This window comes from Colias eurytheme, chromosome 21, assembly GCF_061535395.1.
Source record: "Colias eurytheme isolate Ceu_HAF_F1 chromosome 21, ilColEury1 Martin Lab GWU primary, whole genome shotgun sequence".
NCBI classification, from domain to species: Eukaryota; Metazoa; Arthropoda; class Insecta; order Lepidoptera; family Pieridae; genus Colias; species Colias eurytheme.
The window spans coordinates 9,442,093-9,464,809 of NC_143000.1; the positions used below are offsets into that span (position 1 = coordinate 9,442,093).

At 33.9% G+C, this 22,717-nt stretch overlaps 1 protein-coding gene across 1 annotated transcript; it reads left to right on the forward strand.

Moving 5' to 3' along the window:
* The first annotated feature begins 1,530 nt into the window (after positions 1 to 1,530).
* Sse (extra spindle pole bodies like 1, separase) lies at positions 1,531 to 20,862 on the forward strand. Its single transcript, XM_090114677.1, has 13 exons — positions 1,531 to 1,705; positions 2,013 to 2,147; positions 3,962 to 4,028; positions 4,415 to 4,587; positions 5,054 to 5,218; positions 5,958 to 6,100; positions 6,570 to 6,697; positions 8,820 to 9,180; positions 9,816 to 9,984; positions 12,640 to 12,775; positions 18,718 to 18,873; positions 19,738 to 19,883; positions 20,683 to 20,862. The coding sequence occupies exons 1-13, from the start codon at positions 1,588 to 1,590 to the stop codon at positions 20,823 to 20,825; spliced, it is 2,040 nt and encodes a 679-aa protein (XP_089970803.1). The 5' UTR covers positions 1,531 to 1,587; the 3' UTR covers positions 20,826 to 20,862.
* The last annotated feature ends 1,855 nt before the right edge of the window (positions 20,863 to 22,717 follow it).

Below are 22,717 nucleotides of genomic sequence, written 5' to 3' on the forward strand. Positions count from 1 at the left end.
TTATTTTGTTACATAAAGCACCTATCTACTAAAGTTAAATATGGACAAAATATAATTTATTTTAATTAAATAAATTATATTAAAAAAGTTTTTATTTTTCAAAACATATGAAATATGAATGCGAATAGCGGTAGTTTTTAGTCGAGAATGCGGGACATTTTATTTTCATCATACATATTATCCATCACGGAGTTCACATGAATTAAATCGCGAGCGAAAACGACTATGACGCTTTTTATAAAAGTAACAAAAAAATGTATAATGCTTATTCAAATAATCTAATTTAAATGATCATGAACCTTTATTGCACTATAGAAATAATCACATTCACGATCGAAAAATCCAACAGCACTACCCCGAAGATCTTTTAAACATTTTACCGTTTTACCCCTAAAATTGGCAAATTCATTTTCAAAATACTGGCAGCATACGTTGAAGTTTTGAATTCCTTCGTATATGTAAAATTATTATTTGTATATAAAATTAAATAAGCCAAATAATCTACAGAAAACCTGTAAAACGCTGTTTTATCTTTTTGTTTGTTTTCGGGAACAAATTTTACAGCGTTTTAATATCACAAGACAGCATTTTTTTACTAAAATATCAAACCTATTTTGACGTATTGCATGACACTAGAATCGCTATAGCAATGTCGGAGTTTCGTATTCGTTTTTGATTTCGTATTTTCTTTGACAAGGGCGACGGACGATTGACATGCTCCATCTGCCTTTTATTTTGTAATCTAAGTGTAAACATTTGTAGAAACCCTGCTTTCTTCTATAATATGTAAAACCATAATCTAGTGCCTAGTTAAGTATTAGAATAATTCACATATTGTTCTTTCTATTGAAAGCTATGTGAAAGTTAATTTCTATAGTAATTAATGTGCCCTCTAATGCACGCGTCTTGCATAATAATACAAGTCACCTATTTAAATATAATTAACATATTTCTTTGTCATTAGCGGACGTTTTGATTGTAATATAATGAGCGAATATGATTTTAATAATGAACATGGAAGAAAATTGTTTTAAAATAAATGTAAACTAAGGAATAGCTTACAAGAAGCTATGCATACAATTTTTATATTTATGTAGCATTTATCTAATTTGTAACTTTGCAGATTTTGCCCATTTTAATTTAAAACTATTACATCGTTATGGGACTAATGGGTTCATTGTCGATAAAAGATTATATTTCTTGATAATATTTGATTTAAAAATTATTGATCTAGATTTTTTTTTAAATATTGTAAGCATTTTACATCATCTACGTGTTCACAATGTTATTCACAAAAAATAAATGATATTCATGATTCTAAGGGTTGCTTTGAATTATGGTATAATAAAATAGTGTAAAATACCTAAATAATGAATAAACGATATTTTTGTTTCTACACGAAATCAAATACTTCCACATGCGGTTTCTGATCATTAAGTAAATAATATGTCAATTTCGTTGTGACACATGACACTTGCTCTAAATTTAAAATAAACGGAAAATAGTTAAAACTCGGAGCAACTAGAGTTAAAACTTTTCCTGTAAACCAATTACCAAACAATAAACTTGCATTAAAAGTTTATAAAAATGGAAGACTTTGATGTATTTACAAATGAAATAAACTTTACTAAACCAGTTTTCAAGAACGTCTTACACAAATATGCAAATGATATCCCATCTTCTCCGAGTAGTGCAAATTATCAAAGTAAGTGTTCATTTATTTATAAGGTATTGTTGTAATGAAATTCATGCATGTACTTTCAATAGTGTGTCTGAACTGATACATAAACAATCATACTAACATTTTGTTTATTCTTTGTATAATTTCTTATTGAATTAACACTTAAGTGCTCTAAAACGTGAAATAAACATTGCTTCTTTTAAAAATATTTTTCTTTGTTATATTTGCTATAAAGTATATTCATCTTTACAGTCTATTCTATTCATAATTAATATTCTGTTATCTTATAATCAATAAATAATTATCTTACTATTATTTTTAAACATTACAGGTGCTCAAAAACTTTTAGCAGAGGAATGTTTTGTTGAGAACAAAGAAAAAGAATGTGCGTTTCACTTTAGTGAAGCTGTATCAGCTTCAGTGCGAACTTTGGCCATTTATAGAGAGGAACAGAATTTATTATCAGGTAAAAACAAGTGCTTATAATTTTATTATTACTAAAGTCCTATAGATTGTGTCATGCATCAAACATTGCAAGTATCAAATGTATGCCGATGACGTACAACTGTATATATCTTATCATCCCAGGGAAACACAAAATGCAATTAATCTTTTGAATTCGGATTTAAGTCGAGTATTCGCATGGTCTACGAGCAATTCATTGGTCCTGAATCTGTCAAAGACAAAGTTTATGATCATAGGCAGTCCTAAGGTTCTAGAAATATCTGAGCGCTTTAACCCCCAAGTAGCTGTGAATAATAGTATAATAGAACGCGTACGCGAAACACGTAACTTGGGAGTAGTATTTGACGAGAATCTTAGATTCGAAAAACACATAAATAATGTTATTTCTAACTCTTTGTATAGATTAAAAGTATTGTACAGGATAAGAAAATATCTAGACCTAAAGTTGCGTATCCGTCTGTGCGATGCCCTTGTCTTATCAAAATTTAATTTTTCTGACACTGTATACGGACCCAGACTGCTAGCTCGAACTAAGATTGCTATACAGAGAGTGCAGAATGCCTGCGCGCGGTTTTGCTGGTATATTCCGCCCAGAAGCCATGTCAGTCCTTATCTGAGAGATGCCAATATCTTGAATATGGACGGACGTAGGAAACTACACTTTGCCACTTTGTTGTTTGGAATAATTCATAAAAAAATACCACAGTATCTGTACAACAAGCTGGCATGGTTGGGTCAACGTAGTGCTATCAACTATAGTACAAGATTTGCCAGCGTAAAACTTTCAGTTCCGAAGCATCGCACCGCAGCCTTTAGAGGTGGATTCACTTACCGGGCCACAAAGTGCTGGAACGATCTACCTCCGCCTCTGTCTAAATTAACATCAGTCAGTAGCTTTCGTTTCAAGTATCGAAAATACATCCTAAATTCTACGAATCAGCCTTAGTACCCGTTGTAGTGTCTGTCACCATATTTCATCTCTGATAATATTGTAAGTATAGTAAGTATTTTATAGTTGATATATATCTATTTTTAATTTCTTGTCGTATTGAATCCTATATAGTTCGTACTTATTTATATGTTTACGTTTATTTTATTTATATATCTACGCACCGACCCACCCACACACACCCACACATACACACACACACACACGCACACACATCACACAGGCTGTAACTCCGACTGTCAACAGGGGTTTCTGAAAATCAGTGCTGCCAGTTGACTCAAAAGTCACTGCAGCTTTATACTGAGAAGCCCCTTTTGATAACAGACGTTGCCGCACAGTACTTGTTTTTTATTTTTAGGTTGTAAGTTTTTAATTGTGTAATTATTTTGTTGTTGTTGTTTTTTATTTTTAGGTTGTAAGTTTTTAATTGTGTAATTAGTTTTAAGTTTTTTTACCATGTTTTCTTATTACTTTTTTTTCTGTTTCTGTGTGGCTTGTACATCTTTTTCTTTTTTCGTTTGTTATCAATAAATGTTTTATTTATTTATTTATTTTTATTTATTTATTTAGATTTCTGTTGTCTGGTAAAGGCAATTAATCTATACTAATATAATAAAGCTGAAGTGTTTGTTTGAATGCGCTAATATCGGGAACTACTGGTCCGATTTGAAAAATTCTTTCTGTGTAAGATAGCCCATTTATCGAGGAAGGTTATAGGCTATATATCATCACGCTACGACCAACAGGAGTGAAGCAACGGGGGTGAAACCGCGCGGAGCAGCTAGTTCTAAATATAATAAATATCAATTATAATTATACAAAACAATTATTCTCACCGATAATTCATAATATTTCTTTTATTTCAGGGGATAAACTGCAAAAACTGACCAGCTATATTAAGCCAATAAAAGATATTATAGATTCAAAACCACTGTGAGTATTATTTCTCGTCAGTTCTTTTTTCTTCTGGGAATTAACCACTCTAACCAAAAAATGAATGATACTACTTTTATAATACTCAAATAGCTATGCTATGCAACCGCACACGATGAATATATGATGATATATGGGTGAAACCTCACCCTTGGGCATAATCAAGTCTTCTATAGCTAATGTGTTATTCTGTTGTATTAAGAAAAGTTTTATCCAAATCAGTCCAGTGCAATTAGGAAAATTACAAATATTTTTTTTTACCGAGACATTTCTTTTTTCTTTATCTCCACCGGGAATCGAACCCAAGACCTCTAATTTCTATGTTCACCACTGAAACAAGAAAGTGGTTGAGGTTATTGAAATAAATTAAATTCTGTCATTTTCAGGTCTAAAGAAGAGGCAGAACTTGTCAGTTTTATAACAGATTTTGAAAATACAACTAAAGTGTTAGATGATTTACAGTTAGATGAAAATGAGCCTTTCTATAAGCAATATCTTAAATTTGGACCACACAATAATGTTGATAGCATGCTAAAGATATTATCTGAATTGCCTCAAGGTACTTATCTTAAAGCTGTATAGAATAATTGCAAGTGTTGTCTTGTCTTAATGTATGTTTGTATGATTTTGAATTAGTTACCTACGATGTAAAATACTTAATATTTTGTGTAGGTATTATGATTTTTTGTTAGTCCTAGTTTGCTTTTTACCATTTGTTTAGTATGTGAACAGTAAAATGGCAAAATTTCATATTTTTCACTGCACAATGCACATGAGCCTTATATTTGAAACCAATTTCTTTCAAAGTTGTTGTGTTGAAAAGATTTCAAAATTGTGGTCTCTAAGCTTTTAAGTATTAAAATTGCTTGCTTAGTGTTAAAAAGAACATTCTTTCTTGACTGTGGACTCCCATGATCCCACCAGAACAATCAAATTGATTTTATTCTTTGTAAAAATGTCTAATTTATAAAGCATTTGATTACTTTAAAACTGAATATCAAATAATATTTATTTTCACTTTTCAGAATGGACGATAGTACAGTTAACAGCGCCATACAACCCAAACGAGAATATAAAACCGCACACAGAATACAGATGTGACATCAATTCTGTTTACTTGACTGTGTATAGCAATGATTATTTGAAGGATGGACCGTTAACTGTGACCGTTCCAGCTAATATCACTAAAGGTATTAATCTATACTTTTTAAATTATTATGTACTTATCATTGAGATATGTATACATATGGAGACGACACCGCCTACATCACTTATGTTCCGCTCAACATACGCCATATGGCGTAACTGCACGCTCATTTTTTATTTGTTTTAAAGTGAAACGCATTAAATATACCTTCGTGTGTGTTACGATATTGCAGAAATAATACAAATAATACGGAAAAGTGCAAAGGAATAACTTTTATCGGTAAGTACCTAACTAAAAAATAATTTTTAAAACTTAGTTAGACCAAAAAAATGGCGCACAGATTTTGTTCGTGGTGTCTCCTCCATACGTAGTAATATTATCTCAATGGTACTTATTAATGTACTAGTTTTCTGACCATGGCATCGCCCGCGCAGTTGAAGAACAGCATAGCGCAGAGAAAACCTGCATAGTAAAACCTATCCTATACCGTTCAAACTAAATTTGTATTAAATTTCATACAAATCGGCCAAGTGGTTAAGGCGTTAAAAAGAGACAGACGTTAGTAAGACGAAAGTTACTTTCGCATTTATAATACTAAATAAGGATTATTTTAATTTTACTTATAGACCAGTTTTTGACATGCTTAAATAACAGACAAGTTTTGGAATGTAATTTGTAATTGTTACATTTGGTTTTGTTGGCTACACTATGACTACATGTCCTACCTACATACGTTTCTTTATGTAAGAATCAATATTAATTATAAAAAAATACATTTTCAGAAGGAGAAAAGCCCCTTTTCACAGAGTTATTCTCATTACTAGATGATAACTACAAAACAATTGACAATGCACAGTATTTGAACAACAAAAGATTAATACGTAACTACTGGAGCCGCAGAGAAGATGTTGATTTAAGGATGAAGGTAAGTAAGGTTTTCTCGATAATTTTATCCCACACTAGCTTCCGCCCACGACTTTGTACGTGCATCCCCGTTTTTCCCCGTTCCCGCAAGAATTTCGGGAAATCCTTTCTTAGCGGATGCCTACGTCCTAACATCTACCTGCATGCCAAATTTCAGCCCGATACGTCCAGTGGTTTGGGCTGTGCGTTGATAGATCACTATATCAGTCACCTTTGAGTTTTATATATATAGATTTACTAGTATGGTATTATTGATGTACAGTAAATATAATAAAAAAGTTCTCAAAAGTTGCCCGATGTGAAACTCTGCTTATTCGTGTATTGGGCAGAGTTTTCTTATGAGGCATATATATAACTTTGAACTTAACTGTCATGAAATAATGTTTTTTTTTTTTCAAATAATATTTTATAGCGACTAAAACATGAATGGAAAAAAACCTTTATATTTAAATATGTCAACTTATTTTCAGAGTGTAATAAACGTTATGGATAAAGATTGGCTCGGTGGTTGGTCCAGCTTGCTGACCGGGAAGATCGCGGATTCGAAGCTGCGTGATAAAATTGTTGATATCGTCGATTGTGCTATTGCTGATTGGGGGTAAGAGTTAACATTTATTGAAGTGAATTGAGTATTTGAATAAAAAAAAAAATTGTTTTTTTTTATGTATTTTGAAACTTTATTATTAATAATATTGATATTTAATGCAAATAACTTACAAAAAATTTTTTTTCCGTTAATTATAACCAATTAAAAATTGATGAAATTTAAGTTAGAATCACGTGACTAAAAACGTGCCATGACTGGTCACCACAGTTGTGACGTCATAATGTTATAGCTATTATTAACTGCAGTACATAGCGTTTACATACGATTTGTTAGTTGGTTCCGAATTAGTTAGTTACGAATAATATTCTTGATGTTGATATATTTATGATCACCGATTTTTGTCAGGAGTTGCCTTTGTAGTATTCGTACATAATGGTACAAAACGATAACTTTTGAGGTTCGCCATTTTTAATATAAATTTAAATAATATAATTAACAATTAATATAATTAATATGTAATTTAATAATGACAACAAAATTAAATAGATCAAAACACTTATTTATTATTAACACGCTTTTATTAGCTTCACCTGTATGTTTGTATGTAACCGACTCCTTTCGAAGTTTCGACTCGATTTTGACCCACTTAAAACCGACGGATTTTGTTCAAATTTTGAACACTTATCAAGGTCCGATAACAATACAATAATATCATAAATTTATCCTGATAAGGATCGCCAGGATCAGCTTAAAACATATGTTTGTATGTAACCAATTCTCCTTTCGATTCGATTTAGACCCACTATAAACCGACGGATTTAATTTAAATTTTGTATACTTATAAAAACCCGGTAACAATACAATAATTTCATGAATTTATCTTTTTATCCTGTTTAGTTTTTCAAACTATATTTAATTTTCTATCAACTGCAATGAGTGAAAACTAACATTATGACGTCACACGCGCTTGGGTGACGCTTCGGGAGTTGTCGGCGTGTTTTCGGTACTGGATTCAAAGACTAATTTTTATTTTGAAATAACTTTTGAATTATTGCAAAAAAAATAAAAATAAAAACAGTTTTGTTATAAAACTAATATATAATCTTTCCATTTATCACAAAAAAAAAAATAATTCAAATACTCAATTTTTTTTAGGGGTTGGAAAAAAAATTAGTGTAATATTTTTTCGTTACGCGTGACATTTTTCCGTTACGCGCCATCTTTGATTCGACGTATTTCTGTAAAGTTGCATATAGTAAACTAGATTTCCGCCCGCGGCTTCGCTCGCGTTTTCAAAGGAAAACCCGCATAGTTCCCGTTCCCGTGGGATTTCCGGGATAAAACCTACCCTATGTGTTAATCCAAGTTACCTTCTATATGTGTGCTAAATTTCATTGTAATCGGTTCAGCCCCCCTAGTCAAGTGGCTTTCTGTTAGCGTAGCGTTCAATAGAATAGACTACGAATGTATGAGATTGACGTAACCTGTAGATATTTTTATCTACAGCCTACGTCAATCTCATACATTCGTAGTCTATTCTATTGAACGCTACGCTAACAGAAAGCCACTTGACTAGGGGGGCAGTAGTTTTTACGTGAAAGAGTAACAAACATCCATACAAACTTTCGCCTTTATAATAATATAAATATAGTAATAGGATTATTTTTTGAAAAATAAGGTCATAAAGAAGTTTCACTTCTTACGTGTGTACACTAGTACACGCACACATTTTTTATTTTACTAGATATCTAACACATAACATTTAGTATACATAAACCTTCTTGAACTTGATATGAATTAAAAAAAACTGCATCAAAATCTATTGCGTAGATCTAAGTTAGTTAGCAGTCTTTAAAACTAAGATTTTATAGATCAAATACAGGACAGAGTGAAACGACGCATCCTTACAACAAAGTCGTTGTTGTAAAGATGCGCCGTTTAATAAAGAGCCTAGGCTAATGGCTGATTAAAACAGTTGGGTGCAAGTAACACAATAATATATACTACATGTTTCACCCTCTGACGAACCTATAGCTTATAGCTGTTTGTGTTATTCTGATTTGCACTTTAAAGTTTCAATCATATCCGTCCAGTAGTTTTTTCGTGAAAGAGTAACATACAAACATCCTCACAAATTTTCGCATTTATAATATTTGTAGGAATATTATTTCAGATTTTTAAAACTGAACACAAAGCAAAAGATACTCCTATACAACTTAATGGATTCCTGCCCATCGCTACAAATGCAGCAAATAAAATCGTGCATCAGGAAAATCCTAACGGAATATGGCAACATTGACGAAATAAAATCGATTCAAAATTCGAACGAATGCGAAAAATGTTCCAAGGAATTTCGATTTTCGAACGAATTGTGTTTGAAATGTTTGTCGAAATGTTTCGAAGAGATGCACAAGTTTAGTTTAGTTGATGGAATAAGGGCATTTTCACATGTTGCGACGCAAATTAAAGAAAACGATGAGTGGGCGGTTTTGAGGAAGGCGAAACGGCATCCTGTTATATTGATTGTGGACGAAGTACGTATTATATTTTGTATTGTTATTAATTAATTATGTAGGTATTTAAAATTGTTTTTTTTTTATGTATTCAAAAAAATAAATTTTTCATGAAATGGTTGAGAAACAGGTTGAGAAACCCCTTTTCGTATGATATTCGGAAATTATTTTAAATTCAAGTTTTTAATATTGTTTTCCAGATTTAATCCATCAGTCCTCGGAATCACAGACACAATAGAAAATCTATTGTGTCGCGCCCCGATCGGGGCTTACGGTGGTCAATGGGTTAAAGATGATGAAATGTTTTTTAACGTTTTTAACTGAACAAACCTCAAATTATATAGTAATCCTAAAATCCAATTCGAATAATACATTTTTTTTCCTAACATATACTAAATAAAAAATGTTTATACACTTTATCTTTAATACATTATTACTTACTAGATTTCCGCCCGCGGCTTTGCCCGCTTTATTTAAAACATAATAAATTATATACTAAAACCTTCCTCTTGAATCACTCTATCTATTAAAAAAAACCGCATCAAAATTCGTTGCGTAGTTTTAAAGATTTAAGCATACATAGGGACATAGGGATACTGAAAGCGACTTTGTTTTATACTATGTAGTGATATATAATAAAATGAAACATATTTCAGATGCTAGACACATTTCCCTGGGAGAGTCTACCAGTATTGAACCTGCAGCCTGTCACAAGAATGGAAAATATTCACTTTTTATACATGTTATACAAAATACATCAAAACAGAATCGTGGATGGGTATTTTGAGGCAAAATCGGAAGTTGGACGATATATTATAAATCCAGGTTGGTTTTGAATGAGAATATTAAGGTCACAGAACTCACAGATATACTGATAATCATTTTATTTTAATATGTACTGTTACTTACTTTTATTTTCCTTATATTTATTTAGTTTATCTTGTAGTTATTTTAAGCAAGTTAATAATAATTAATAATAGTAAAATTTTAAAGAGATTGGTACAAGTTTATAATTATTTTCAGGGACAATGATAGGTAAAAAAGGCAAAACTTTAGCTGTGTCTCATTTAGACTCAGTTTAACCCATTTTTAACAGACAGATTGAATTCAAACATTGTGTATTTATTAAAGATCGGGGGACGGGGACAAAACAATAATTTCATGAGTTGATAAGATCAACAGTAAAGTATGACTTTTAGGTTTTTAATTATGAAAATGAAATGAAATGAAATGAAAATAAGTTTATTAAGGACACAAAAAAAAGATACAATTTAGTTAAAAAAAAAGGAACTTAAAAGATATACGTATGCCATAATTAGGCCAACCACTCAGTGTGTTATCACTGATTTTCAGTGGCCGCCTTAGGATGTCTTATTGACAGTAGATGTATTTCCGTTCAGACTAAGGTATCCAACAATATGCAAGTATAAATATAATTGAATCGATACATATACTTTATAATTATAATAAGTAAATGATTAATATATAATATATTGTGTATTAAATTAAATTTGTGCACATTTAATATACATAGATAAAAGTCAGCAATAAAATATATTCAGATATTGATACATACATATTTATATTTATATGAAATTTGTATAAGTGAGTGTATTTTGACACAAAGAAAATTAATCAATAAAGGACAATTGGATGGGGTTAAAATTTCTGATTGCGCTTTTGAATGTCAAGAAGATGAGACTTCAGTTTGTTTTTAAAAGAGAATACGCTTTGTTGGGAACGAATAGGCGGCGGTAGGTCGTTCCAGCATTTTGAAGCTTGGTATCTAAAACTCCCCCTAAATGCGGATGTTCTGTGAAGAGGTATTTCTAATAAAGAAGTTGCGTGACGAGTCTGGTAGGCTGTATTATGATCCGCCAGCCATTTCAGTTTGTCGTACAAATACACAGGCACTCTGTACTTTAAAACATTAAATAGAAGCGTGGCCAGGTGCACGTGGGTACGGTACTCCATTTTTAGAGAATTGTTATTCGACAAAAATGGTGTTACATGATCACGGTAGGGTATTTCATAACAAAAACGGGCACAGGCGTTTTGCACCCGTTGCGCAATTTTTTTCGTGGATGTAAGCAATCTAGGCCCAACTACCGTATCAGCATAATTAAATTTGGATAATATAAGTGATTCACACAGCAATTTTCTAACATTAACACTTAATGAATGTCTAATACGATAGAGCAGTTTTAGCCGATAGAAACAATTTTTTGATATGTTTAAGATGTGCTTGTTGAATCTCAAACCCTCATCGAATATAACACCGAGATTACGCGCTTCCGTTACTCTTTCGATAGGTTCTCCATTTAGAAATATAGCAGGTTTTTGAGCTACTATTGAATCAATTTGATGAGGTGAACCTATGACCATGTACTTGGTTTTACTGGAATTAAGAGCAAGGCAATTCGACTCTGACCATACTGATATGCGATGCAAGTCTTCGTGGAGCCTTTTTAGAGCCATATCCATCTCACTGACCTTGAACGAAAGGTATAATTGAATATCGTCCGCATAGAGATGGTATTTGCAATATTTTATGCATTGTGTCACATCGGCCGTATACAGTATGAACAGAAGGGGACCAAGAATGGAGCCCTGCGGTACTCCTCTAGAAACTTCCGCCCATGCAGATGAACATGCCCTTTGTCCACTATCCCCTTTTATTTCGACCATTTGTGAGCGACAAGAAAGATAGCTTTTAAACCACTGCAAGGTATTGTCATCAAAGCCATAGTAAGACAGCTTACTGAGAAGCAATTGTATATTAATACAATCAAAGGCTCTAGAGTAGTCCAAGAGAATCAGAAAAGTTCCTTCTCCTCGATCTTGAGCCTCAAGCATATTGTCTACCACATCCAACAGTGCTGTTGTAGTGCTTTTTTGCTTCCTAAAGCCCGATTGCCTTGTTGGTAATATGTCATTTTCGTCCAAGTACCGCCTAACCTGCGCACACACTACTTTCTCTAGAATCTTTGATAGACACGGTAAAATGCTTATTGGTCTGAGATCTTTAAAACAATTTGGGTTGTTAATTTTGGGTAACGGTTTGATGAGCGCTTTACGCCAAATAGAAGGAAAGGTGCAAGTAGATAAAGATGTATTTATGATACTTGTAATTATTTCAGCAGTATAGGGTAACGTTAATTTAAGCATGTCTAGTGAATTATAACTAGCTTAAGATTTAATAATTTTTCTACGTATTTTTCCGGGATAAAAAGTATCCTATTTTATGCCCAGGTTAATAAGGTATAATTATACCAAGTTTCATCGAAATCGAACCGTTAGTTTTACGTGATGCCTTCACATACAGACAGACAGACAAACAGACGAAAATTTTTTTAATCACATATTTGGGTTTGGTATCGATCCAGTAACACCCCCTGCTATTTATTTTTTCAATATTTTCAATGTACAGAATTGACCCTTCTACAGATTTATTATATGTATAGATAAATTTGTCCCCAGACAAGGACCTGTCCCGCATGGAGCTCCGCATGAAGTCGTTCCTGTCGTACTGGTGCGCGGGCTGGCAAGGCCGCACGGGCGAGCCGGCAACGTCGCTCGAGCGGCACCAGTACTTGGCTGAGGCCGATGTGTTCCTGTATGTGTATTTGTCATTTATATAAATTACTAACTTACCGCCCGCGCAGTCAAAGAAAAACCCACATAGTTCCCGTTCCCGTGGGATTTCCGGGATAAAACTTATCCTATGTCCTTTCTCGGGTATCAAAATATCTCCATACCAAATTTCATGCAAATTGGGTTAGTAGTTTAGGCGTGATTGAGTAAGAGACAGACAGACAGAGTTACTTTCGCATTTATAATATTAGCACAGTATTACCATATTTCCTACAGTATGGCGACGAATGTACTTGCACAGAAAAACGGAGGGGAACTGGCGGGGGGTCGGGCGACGCGGGCCGCTTAATGCAATCACGCTGAGTTTGCATTAACTATCGCGAAGGGCAGACGCTTCGGAGTTTTTTTGTCTAATAATTTATACTTACGTATTCTATAATGGTGGGCACAAACTATTGTGTTTATGGATGCAAATCTACATTTAAATCCAAAGACATAAAGTTTCATAGATTTCCTCGCGACAAGAGGTAGGTTTTTCAAATTCTGTTTAGTACCAATTCAAAGATGTTGAAGATGTTTTTGACTGTACATATTTTATAGTTGCTTTATGATATATATACCTATATAAAATATATTATTGAGGATTTTCAAGAAAACCAATTTGTTTCTCTGTAAATTCAAAGTTTTTATTTTAAAGTTTTCACAATAGTTAACATACAAATAGTTTGTTACTACAACAACTTAAAATATGTATAAGTCTACCAGAATCTGATGGCATATTTATATTTATAAAATAAAAGATTTTCACTACAACTATCAAATTGTTTGTCAAATTATTTGTGTTGATGATTAATTTTTAGGATTTTGTCTTCAAAATCTTCGAAATGACGATAAAACCGCTGCGATCACAAGAAAGAGGTGTTGTTTACAATGTGTATAGAAAAATATTCGATGAAGAAGGGTCAAACACATCACAATTTTCAATTTTAAAGCGCGTGAAAGATTTTATTGCTAAATTGGACTTACCCGTTTTGATACTTTAAATTAAAAATGTTATAAATAGGTAACTATAATATTGTTTGTTGATTAAAATATAATTTTATGAAAACTTATTACAGGAGTTTCCAATTCGGCTATTTGTCATGTCCAAGGTATACAAGTCAATTTTTAACCGACTTCAAAAAAAGGAGGAGGTTATCAATTCTGCCGGTATGTTTTTTTTTATGTATGTACACCGATTACTCCGAGGTTTCTGAACCGATTTACGTGATTCTTTTTTTGTTCGATGCGGGATGGTGTCGAATTGGTCCCATAACAATTTTATTAGGATAGGCCCAGTAGTTTTTATTTTATGAGCATTTTTGTCTGTATTTGTAAATGTTGCAAGTGCAAGTTTGAAGTCGGTTGTTTTTAACGCAGTTATCACTTATATAATGTGTTATAGTCCATTGAATGAGTCCCTCCAAGGGGGGTCTAGAGTGCGTGAGTTAGTAACGTAAGATGTTTCTTCGGAAACATGTCAAGAGTCCCTAGGTAATAAACATACTAAAACCCCGGGCCACTAGGAGGAGCCCCGGAGTGGGAGGAGGGGGGAAATGGGTCCATTTTTTTCATTTTTCGCTTAAATCTCAAAAACGGTACATGTTAGAGAAAAACTTTCAAGGAAAAGTTGAAAGGCCATAAAATTATCTACAAGTTATACCTGAATCATTTTTTCCTATATCCTACCGTTTCTGAGTTATACGCAGTAAAACATGATTTTGGCTCAAACAATTTCCACATCAATCGATCAAAAAATATTTCTTTCTTCCAAAAAACTCAAATGTGCAACTTGTGACCGGTACTGATAGATTGCTCTTAATTAGGTCTATAATTGGTAAAATAAACACATTCCTCCATGGAAGCCTTTAGGAGGAATCGATTGTCAAAATATTATATTAGGGTAGTTTGAGTTACTGAACTTGATCTTTTTATTTTTTTCTTCCAAAAAACTCAAAAGTGCAACTTGTGACCGGTACAGATAGATTGCTCATAATTAGATCTATCATTGCTAAAAATACCAGATTCCACCACGGAGGCGTTTACGGGGAATTGAATTTTATCAGGGTAGTTACGATACATGAACTTTTTATTTTTTTTCTTCCAAAAAGCTCAAAAGTGCAACTTGTGACCGGTACAGATAGATTGCTCATAATTAGGTCTATCATTGATAAAAATACCAGATTCCACCATGGAGGCGTTTACGGGGAATTGAATTTTATTAGGGTAGTTAGTTAAAAAGTTCATGTATCGTAACTACCCTAATAAAATTCAATACCTCCTAAACGCCTCCATGGTGGAATCTGGTTTTTTTATCAATGATAGACCTAATTATGAGCAATCTATCGGTACCGGTCACAAGTTGCACTTTTGAGATTTTTGGAAGAAAAAAAATAAAAAGTTCATGTATCGTAACTACCCTGATAAAATTCAATTCCCCGTAAACGCCTCCGTGGTGGAATCTGGTATTTTTAGCAATGATAGATCTAATTATGAGCAATCTATCTGTACCGGTCACAAGTTGCACTTTTGAGTTTTTTGGAAGAAAAAAATAAAAAGATCAAGTTCAGTAACTCAAACTACCCTAATATAGTATTTTGACAATCGATTCCTCCTAAAGGCTTCCATGGAGGAATGTGTTTATTTTACCAATTATAGACCTAATTAAGAGCAATCTAACAGTACCAGTCACAAGTTGCACTTTTGAGTTTTTTGGAAGAAAAAAATAAAAAGATCAAGTTCAGTAACTCAAACTACCCTAATATAGTATTTTGACAATCGATTCCTCCTAAAGGCTTCCATGGAGGAATGTGTTTATTTTACCAATTATAGACCTAATTAAGAGCAATCTATCAGTATCGGTCACAAGTTGCACTTTTGAGTTTTTTTGGAGAAAAAAAATAAAAAGTTCAAGTATCGTAACTACCCTAATAAAATTCAATTCCCCGTAAACGCCTCCGTGGTGGAATCTGGTATTTTTATCAATGATAGACCCAATTATGAGCAATCTATCTGTACCGGTCACAAGTTGCACTTTTGAGTTTTTTGGAAGAAAAAAATAAAAAGATCAAGTTCAGTAACTCAAACTACCCTAATATAATATTTTGACAATCGATTACTCCTAAAGGCTTCCATGGAGGAATGTGTTTATTTTACCAATTATAGACCTAATTAAGAGCAATCTATCAGTACCGGTCACAAGTTGCACATTTGAGTTTTTTGGAAGAAAGAAATATTTTTTGATCGATTGATGTGGAAATTGTTTGAGCCAAAATCATGTTTTACCGCGTATAACTCAGAAACGGTAGGATATAGGAAAAAATGATTCAGGTACAACTTGTAGATAATTTTATGGCCTTTCAACTTTTCCTTGAAAGTTTTTCTCTAACATGTACCGTTTTTGAGATTTAAGCGAAAAATGAAAAAATGGACCCATTTCGCCCCTCCCCCCACTCCGGGGCTCCTCCTAGTGGCCCGGGGTTTTAGTATGTTTATTACCTAGGGACTCTTGACATGTTTCCGAAGAAACATCTTACGTTACTAACTCACGCACTCTAGAACTTTTTATTCAATGGACTATTAATACTTACGAAAATAAACATGATTTTATTTTATTATTGTTTTATTTTATAAACAATCGTTAAATATAGTAAGTAAATAAGTTTTGATCTGCATTATCATTACATCCATATTTTTTTTTATTACGTCGCGTGGATATCTAATCTTCTCTTATATATAAAAATGAATCGCAAAATGTGTTGGTAAGCGCATAACTCGAGAACGGCTGAACCGATTTCGATAATTCTTTTTTTATTATATTCCTTGAAGTACGAGGATGGTTCTTATGTAGAGAAAACGTAAATATTATTTACCACGGGCGAAGCCGGGGCGGACCGCTAGTTATTATTAATAATGAGATATCATTTATTAAATACAGTATTATCCACTTGTGTAATGTGACTAATGATATTGAGGACAAAATAAAAAATACGCAGTATCAAGATCGTTCAGTCCATTTTCCCTAGGGTTGCACACTCAAAATTTTGATTTCCCTAATTGCCATCAGATTCTGGTTTACCTATAATCTCACCTGTAAATTCAAAGAAACGACATTTAAAGTCCACTTATAATAAATCCTCAATTACAGTAAAAGTTCCTTATTCGCGGGGTATATGTTCCATAAATATGCCGCGAATACAGAAACCGTGAATACGGAATGGTAATTTATATGGGATTATAGGAGATACGTTCCTAGGTGACGATTGAGATTTTTTTCGTGTCGAAACTCGTTTCTCATTTTTTTTAGTTGACATTATTAGTTAATAATGAGGAAGAGAGCAGTGGACGTTACTCGATCACAATTTTTGTAACGAATGTGAAAGACGAAACAATAAAACACGCAAAGCTGCTTTTACTATAAACGGAACTACATTTAAAAATATACTTTATTTATTGAGATATAAGGTTTCTTCCATTCTGTTTATTTACATTCTCAAAAACATCAATCGCGGCAAAGGCGGCTTGTGTCAAAGGCCTCGGCGATATCATTTAACAACATATTATGTATTATGTACTTTAGGCGAACTTGTAATAAGAGCTATTTTACTTTCTTATTAGTCCAGTTGACAAGGATATTGGGTTAGATACATAATGGAATAATTTTATTATTATGTATGTACTTATTAAATCCGCAAATAAAAAAAATATTTATTCGTTTCTCGCCATTTTTTCTTTCTGCTACGTCAATCCGAGCCACAGATAACATGAACACGCGAAACGCGCTAAATTTGAATAATGATGAAATGTTATTTCATTACATGTATAATATGTTACCGGAAATGTATTAATAGATGGCATGGCGCATCAAATCTTTACAAAATAATAACAATTTCTTCATTTAAATAATTTAACGTACAAAGAAAGGACAACGTTGAAAAAAAAAAAAATAAAAATGAACATTTAAAATAAATAAATAATAAATTTGAGAATAAGTAAATTAATTGGTTGTTAATAAGGCAATGACAATGTCACTGCGGCGACATGTTTCTGTATAAATAATTACATTAGATTCAATAATCACAATTATTTTTAATGTACATGTGAATAAATAATTACATAATTAATAATAATTACATAATTATTAATAGTAATTATAAAAATTGTTTTATTTCCCATTTGGTGACAACCCTATCATATTTACACGTCATTTATTTTCCTTACTGTAGGAAATAATATTGTAATACTGTGGCATGACAGTTTTTTGAGTACAAAGATGTTCTAGGTTTATGGTCAAGTATCAATCTGTCGGGATGACGTAAATTCCCGTACATTTCTTGAGCCGTCGTAAATAATCTTTGATTATTTTTAACAAATTTGCAAATTTCAAATATGTAAAGGCACGTCAAAGTTAATAATTTAAGTTTTATAAAAAGGGGTTTGCATGATTTGAAAGGCTCTACACCACATATTATTATAGCTCGGATAATTTTTTTTTTGTGATACAAAAGCTTTCTTTATATTTACTCCATTTCCACATACTATAAGTCTATATCTTAAAATAATTGATACTACGTATGCGTGGTATGCCGATATTGCTGTCTTTATGTCAGTTATATATATGATTAAAGTTAAGGCCGGTTGCAGAGCTTCACCGACCATCAGTGCGTACGTCAGGCGCGCTTGTCATATGTATGGAAATACGCGTGCGTATGGTCGGTCTAGCTATGAACGGTTTTATGAATTTCCATACATATGACAAGCGCGACTGACGTACGCACTACGCACTGATGGTCGGTGAAGCTCTGCAACCGGCCATACACATTGTTGATGCGTATCGTCAGGACCGATGGTACGCATTGACGGTCGGTGAAGCTCTGCAACCGGCCTAATAACGTATTATTTTTCCAATAATTCATGTATCTCCAGGTACTGCGGGCACGGCGACGGGCTGTGCAGCAGCTCCACAGTGCACAGCTCGGGCGCGCTGTGCGTGCTGGCGGGCTGCGGGTCGGCGCGGCTGGCGGGCGGGGCGGGCCGCGCGCCGCCCGCCGCCGCGCACCACACGCTGCACGCGCACGGCTGGTAGGTGTGCGGGGCACAGCTCGGGGCACAGCTCGGGGCACAGCTCGCCGCGCTGTGCGTGCTGGCGGGCTGCGGGTCGGCGCGGCTGGCGGGCGGGGCGGGCCGCGCGCCGCCCGCCGCCGCGCACCACACGCTGCACGCGCACGGCTGGTAGGTGTGCGGGGCACAGCTCGGGGCACAGCTCGGGGCACAGCTCGCCGCGCTGTGCGTGCTGGTTAATTAAATAATTGGTAAATTGAGTGCCTGCCAGCTTTTGGTATCTTTGAATTTTGCTTTTTTTTATGTCAGAGCAAGCAAAGGGGCAGGTGGGCCACCTGATGGTAAGTGGTCACCACCGCCCATAAACACCTGCAACACTAGAAGTGTGCTTTGCCGGCCTTTTATGGACAAATTTATGGACATATTTGCTAAAGAAGTTTCACATCTGACTCGTGTGCTCAGCACGCACGCTCGTTTTTTATCTATTAAAATGTCATTAGGCTATTGCATAGCTTCTATCGCGGGCCTTGAACGCGGGGACCGAATCGAGAAATTTCGTAACGAAAAAACCTCACGCTCCCCACTCCGACGGGTGGAGGTGTGGCTTGAAGGCATAGTATGCAATAGCTTTACCGCGGCAGTCCCCGAGTGCCACACGAATTTTTGACGTGACACGTCTTATAATTCGATTGAGCCGGCTGCACGCAAGAAAAAACATGACTCATGCGGCGTTACCTCGCTCTGAGGCGTTCCATGTAAGGCTTGAAGTGCGAGCGAGAGCGCGGAACGAGCGACAAAGAGGTACAAGCGGACGTTGTCACGTTCAACTATCGTCAGTAAACCGACTTTACAGACAAACAATTTTTTTTATTTATTTATTTCCAGTCCGATGGTGGTGGGCATGCTGTGGGAAGTCACCGACCTGGAGGTGGACAAGCTGGTGACGAGCTTGCTGGCGTTAGCTCTGCCCAGTGACGCAAGAGTTGACTGGCGCACTGTGGGCAAGGCGGCCTGGAACCAGGGGCAGCTCGGTGAGTCGCCACTGACTGACTGACTGACTGACTGACCGACCGACTGACTGACTGACTGACCGACTGACTGACTGACCGACTCAAATTCAAATTATATTTATTGGCTAGAATGCAGTTACAAATCATACATGTTTCAATTACAATGTGGCTAATACATTCTACCCATTGGGGTGTGCAAATATTAAAAAGAAAGTTGATTAGTCTAATTATTTAAATATACACAAAATTAAATTTTCACAATTAAACGAACATTTATTTATTCAATTAAACTTCTAGGAGCACTTTTGAATCGCCATAACATATTTTTTACGTTTACTACCGATTCGGAAAGCGGCGACTAGCTAATATACCTCATTAAATTTAACCTTTTATGTTGTCATAACTAGAATTTCTAATTTATTCTTTAATTCCGAAGAAAAATAAAAAAAAGCGTTAGTGCCGAGCACTCGTGTCAGAAGTGAAACTTCTTTGGCTAGATTCAAAGATACCAAAATCGTCGCCTTACTCCATGATGTGATCATGTGACGGCATTGCCTTGACGCGACCTTGAAATTTTATTCCCAAAAATATTTTTCTTTGTAATTTTTTACAAGCAGCATACTTATTTGTTTTTTCAATCATTAAATAAATAACAATTATATATTATGCTGAAATTTCATGTAAATTTCTAGAGTAGGATTCGCAGTAGTTGTGAAGCTGCATCTTTGAATATTGCCAACACGTGTCAGGGGTGAAACTTCTTTGGCACACACACTCATTTTTATTTATACCCATATTAAAATAAAACAATTTTTTTCAGACACGAACGTGGAACAGAAGTCGACAATAGCTTCAGAGAGGGACCTACTCAGAGCTATCTCTAAATCTAGAAAAGCTACTAATTTCCTTATGATATCCACGAGTATTGTAGCCAGAGGTTTGCCAGTACGAATCATCAGTTGAGAGTTTTATCGAAATAAATACAGCTGTTATGAAGTTATATGGAATTTTTATTTGCTAAATTTTTCCCCAGAAAACTAGGAAATACAGAACAATTAATATTTGTTTTAGGATAAAGTTTCTGATAATGTTAGGTTTGTCTAATGTTACCTGTTTAACATTTTATGCTTGAGTCGGACTTACAAAGTTAAAAATTATATCATTTAACTAACTACTTAGCTGATTTCAAAAAAAATAGTAAATTTTCATTCATTTTATTTTTAAATGAGCCAAAAAAGTTCGATTACTAATTTTGAAAATATCTCGGATAACACTTATGGAACTGATAGATAAGAAATTAAATTCAAATTCAAATTCAAATTTCATTTATTTACAAGAATGTAGTTACAAAAAAGGTGTTATTACAATGTTAACGCGCTAATACATTCTACCCACTTTCTGGGTGTGCAAATATTTAAATGGAAATAAGTTAAATTACACTACACCAACACTACACAAATTCTTCGCGTCACTAATCACTATTGTTAAACGTCACTAATTCTTCCTTGTCACAGAGTCCGCAATGTAATAAGTTCTTGAATATCATAAAATTGTTTCTCCATTAACCATTTCGTCAGTTTCTTCTTAAATATATTTACTGGGAGATCCTTAAAGTTATCCGGTATTTTATTATATATTGTAATAGTCATAAATATCACACTATTTTTTGCTTGATTTATTCTACATGTTGGAAAGTGCAGTTTATTTTGATACCTCGTTAACATATGCGAATTTACTTCTCCTTTCTTTTTAAAATATTCTGGGTGGTATTTAACAAATAAACATACTTCTCTTATATATATGCAGGTCAGTGTAAGGATACGTAATTTACCGAACATTGGTTTGCAACTGTCCCTTTGATGTAGTCCGCACAGGGCTCGGATACATTTCTTTTGTGCCACAAATACTTTCCGCACCTCGCAAGACTGTCCCCAAAGAATTATTCCGTAAGATAGTATCGACGATATATATGCATGGTAGGCATTTATTGCAGCATTCATAGATACAGTATCTCTTAGGCGACGTAATACGTAAACGAAACGATTTATCCTATCACAAATATATTCAATATGACTGTCCCATTTTAGACCTTCGTCTACCAGAACACCTAAGAATTTATGGTGTTTTACCTGTTCGATTACTTGATCATTACATTTTATATCTAGATTAAGTTTGGTGCAATTCTTTGTATAATATTGAATTATTTTTGTTTTTACTAAGTTTATTTTCAGATTATTATTTTGTAACCATTTTACTATATTATGTAATGCTGTATTTATATCTTTCTCATATGTATTTTTATCCGTGCATTTAACAATAAGGGTAGTGTCGTCTGCGAATAAAACTGTTTTGTGTTTCACTGATCTCGGTAAATCGTTAATATATAAGAGGAATAAAAATGGGCCGAGCACACTTCCTTGTGGTACACCTGATTTATTAACTTTTTTCTCTGACCTATATGAATTTCGTGTTTGATTTATCATTTTATGAATCTCCACATACTGATATCTATCATTTAAGTAACTTGCTACCCATTCTTTAGCAATTCCTCTTATCCCATATTTCTCCAACTTAAACAAGAGTAATTGATGGTCCACAAAATCAAATGCTTTGCTCATATCTAAGAATATGGTGGCTGCTGGTTTTTTTTCAATAAAGGCTTGAATAATTTCTTTCATCATGTCGAAGCATGCTAAAGAAGTAGAACTATTTTTTCTAAATCCAAACTGTTCCCGACATAATATCTTGTTTTTATCAACATAATTTTGAAATCTTTCTAAAATTACCTTTTCAAATATCTTAGATAAAACTGGAATTAGTGCTATCGGTCTGTAGTTTTTAATATCTTTTGGATC

Bases quoted from the DNA above. Each gene is read 5' to 3' on its own strand.
- Sse (XM_090114677.1), top strand. From the start codon at position 1,588: ATGGAAGACTTTGATGTATTTACAAATGAAATAAACTTTACTAAACCA. The intron at 4,588-5,053 runs GTACTTATCTTA...TTCACTTTTCAG, and splicing joins ATTATCTGAATTGCCTCAAG to AATGGACGATAGTACAGTTA. The intron at 18,874-19,737 runs GTAGGTGTGCGG...ATTTATTTCCAG, and splicing joins ACGCTGCACGCGCACGGCTG to TCCGATGGTGGTGGGCATGC.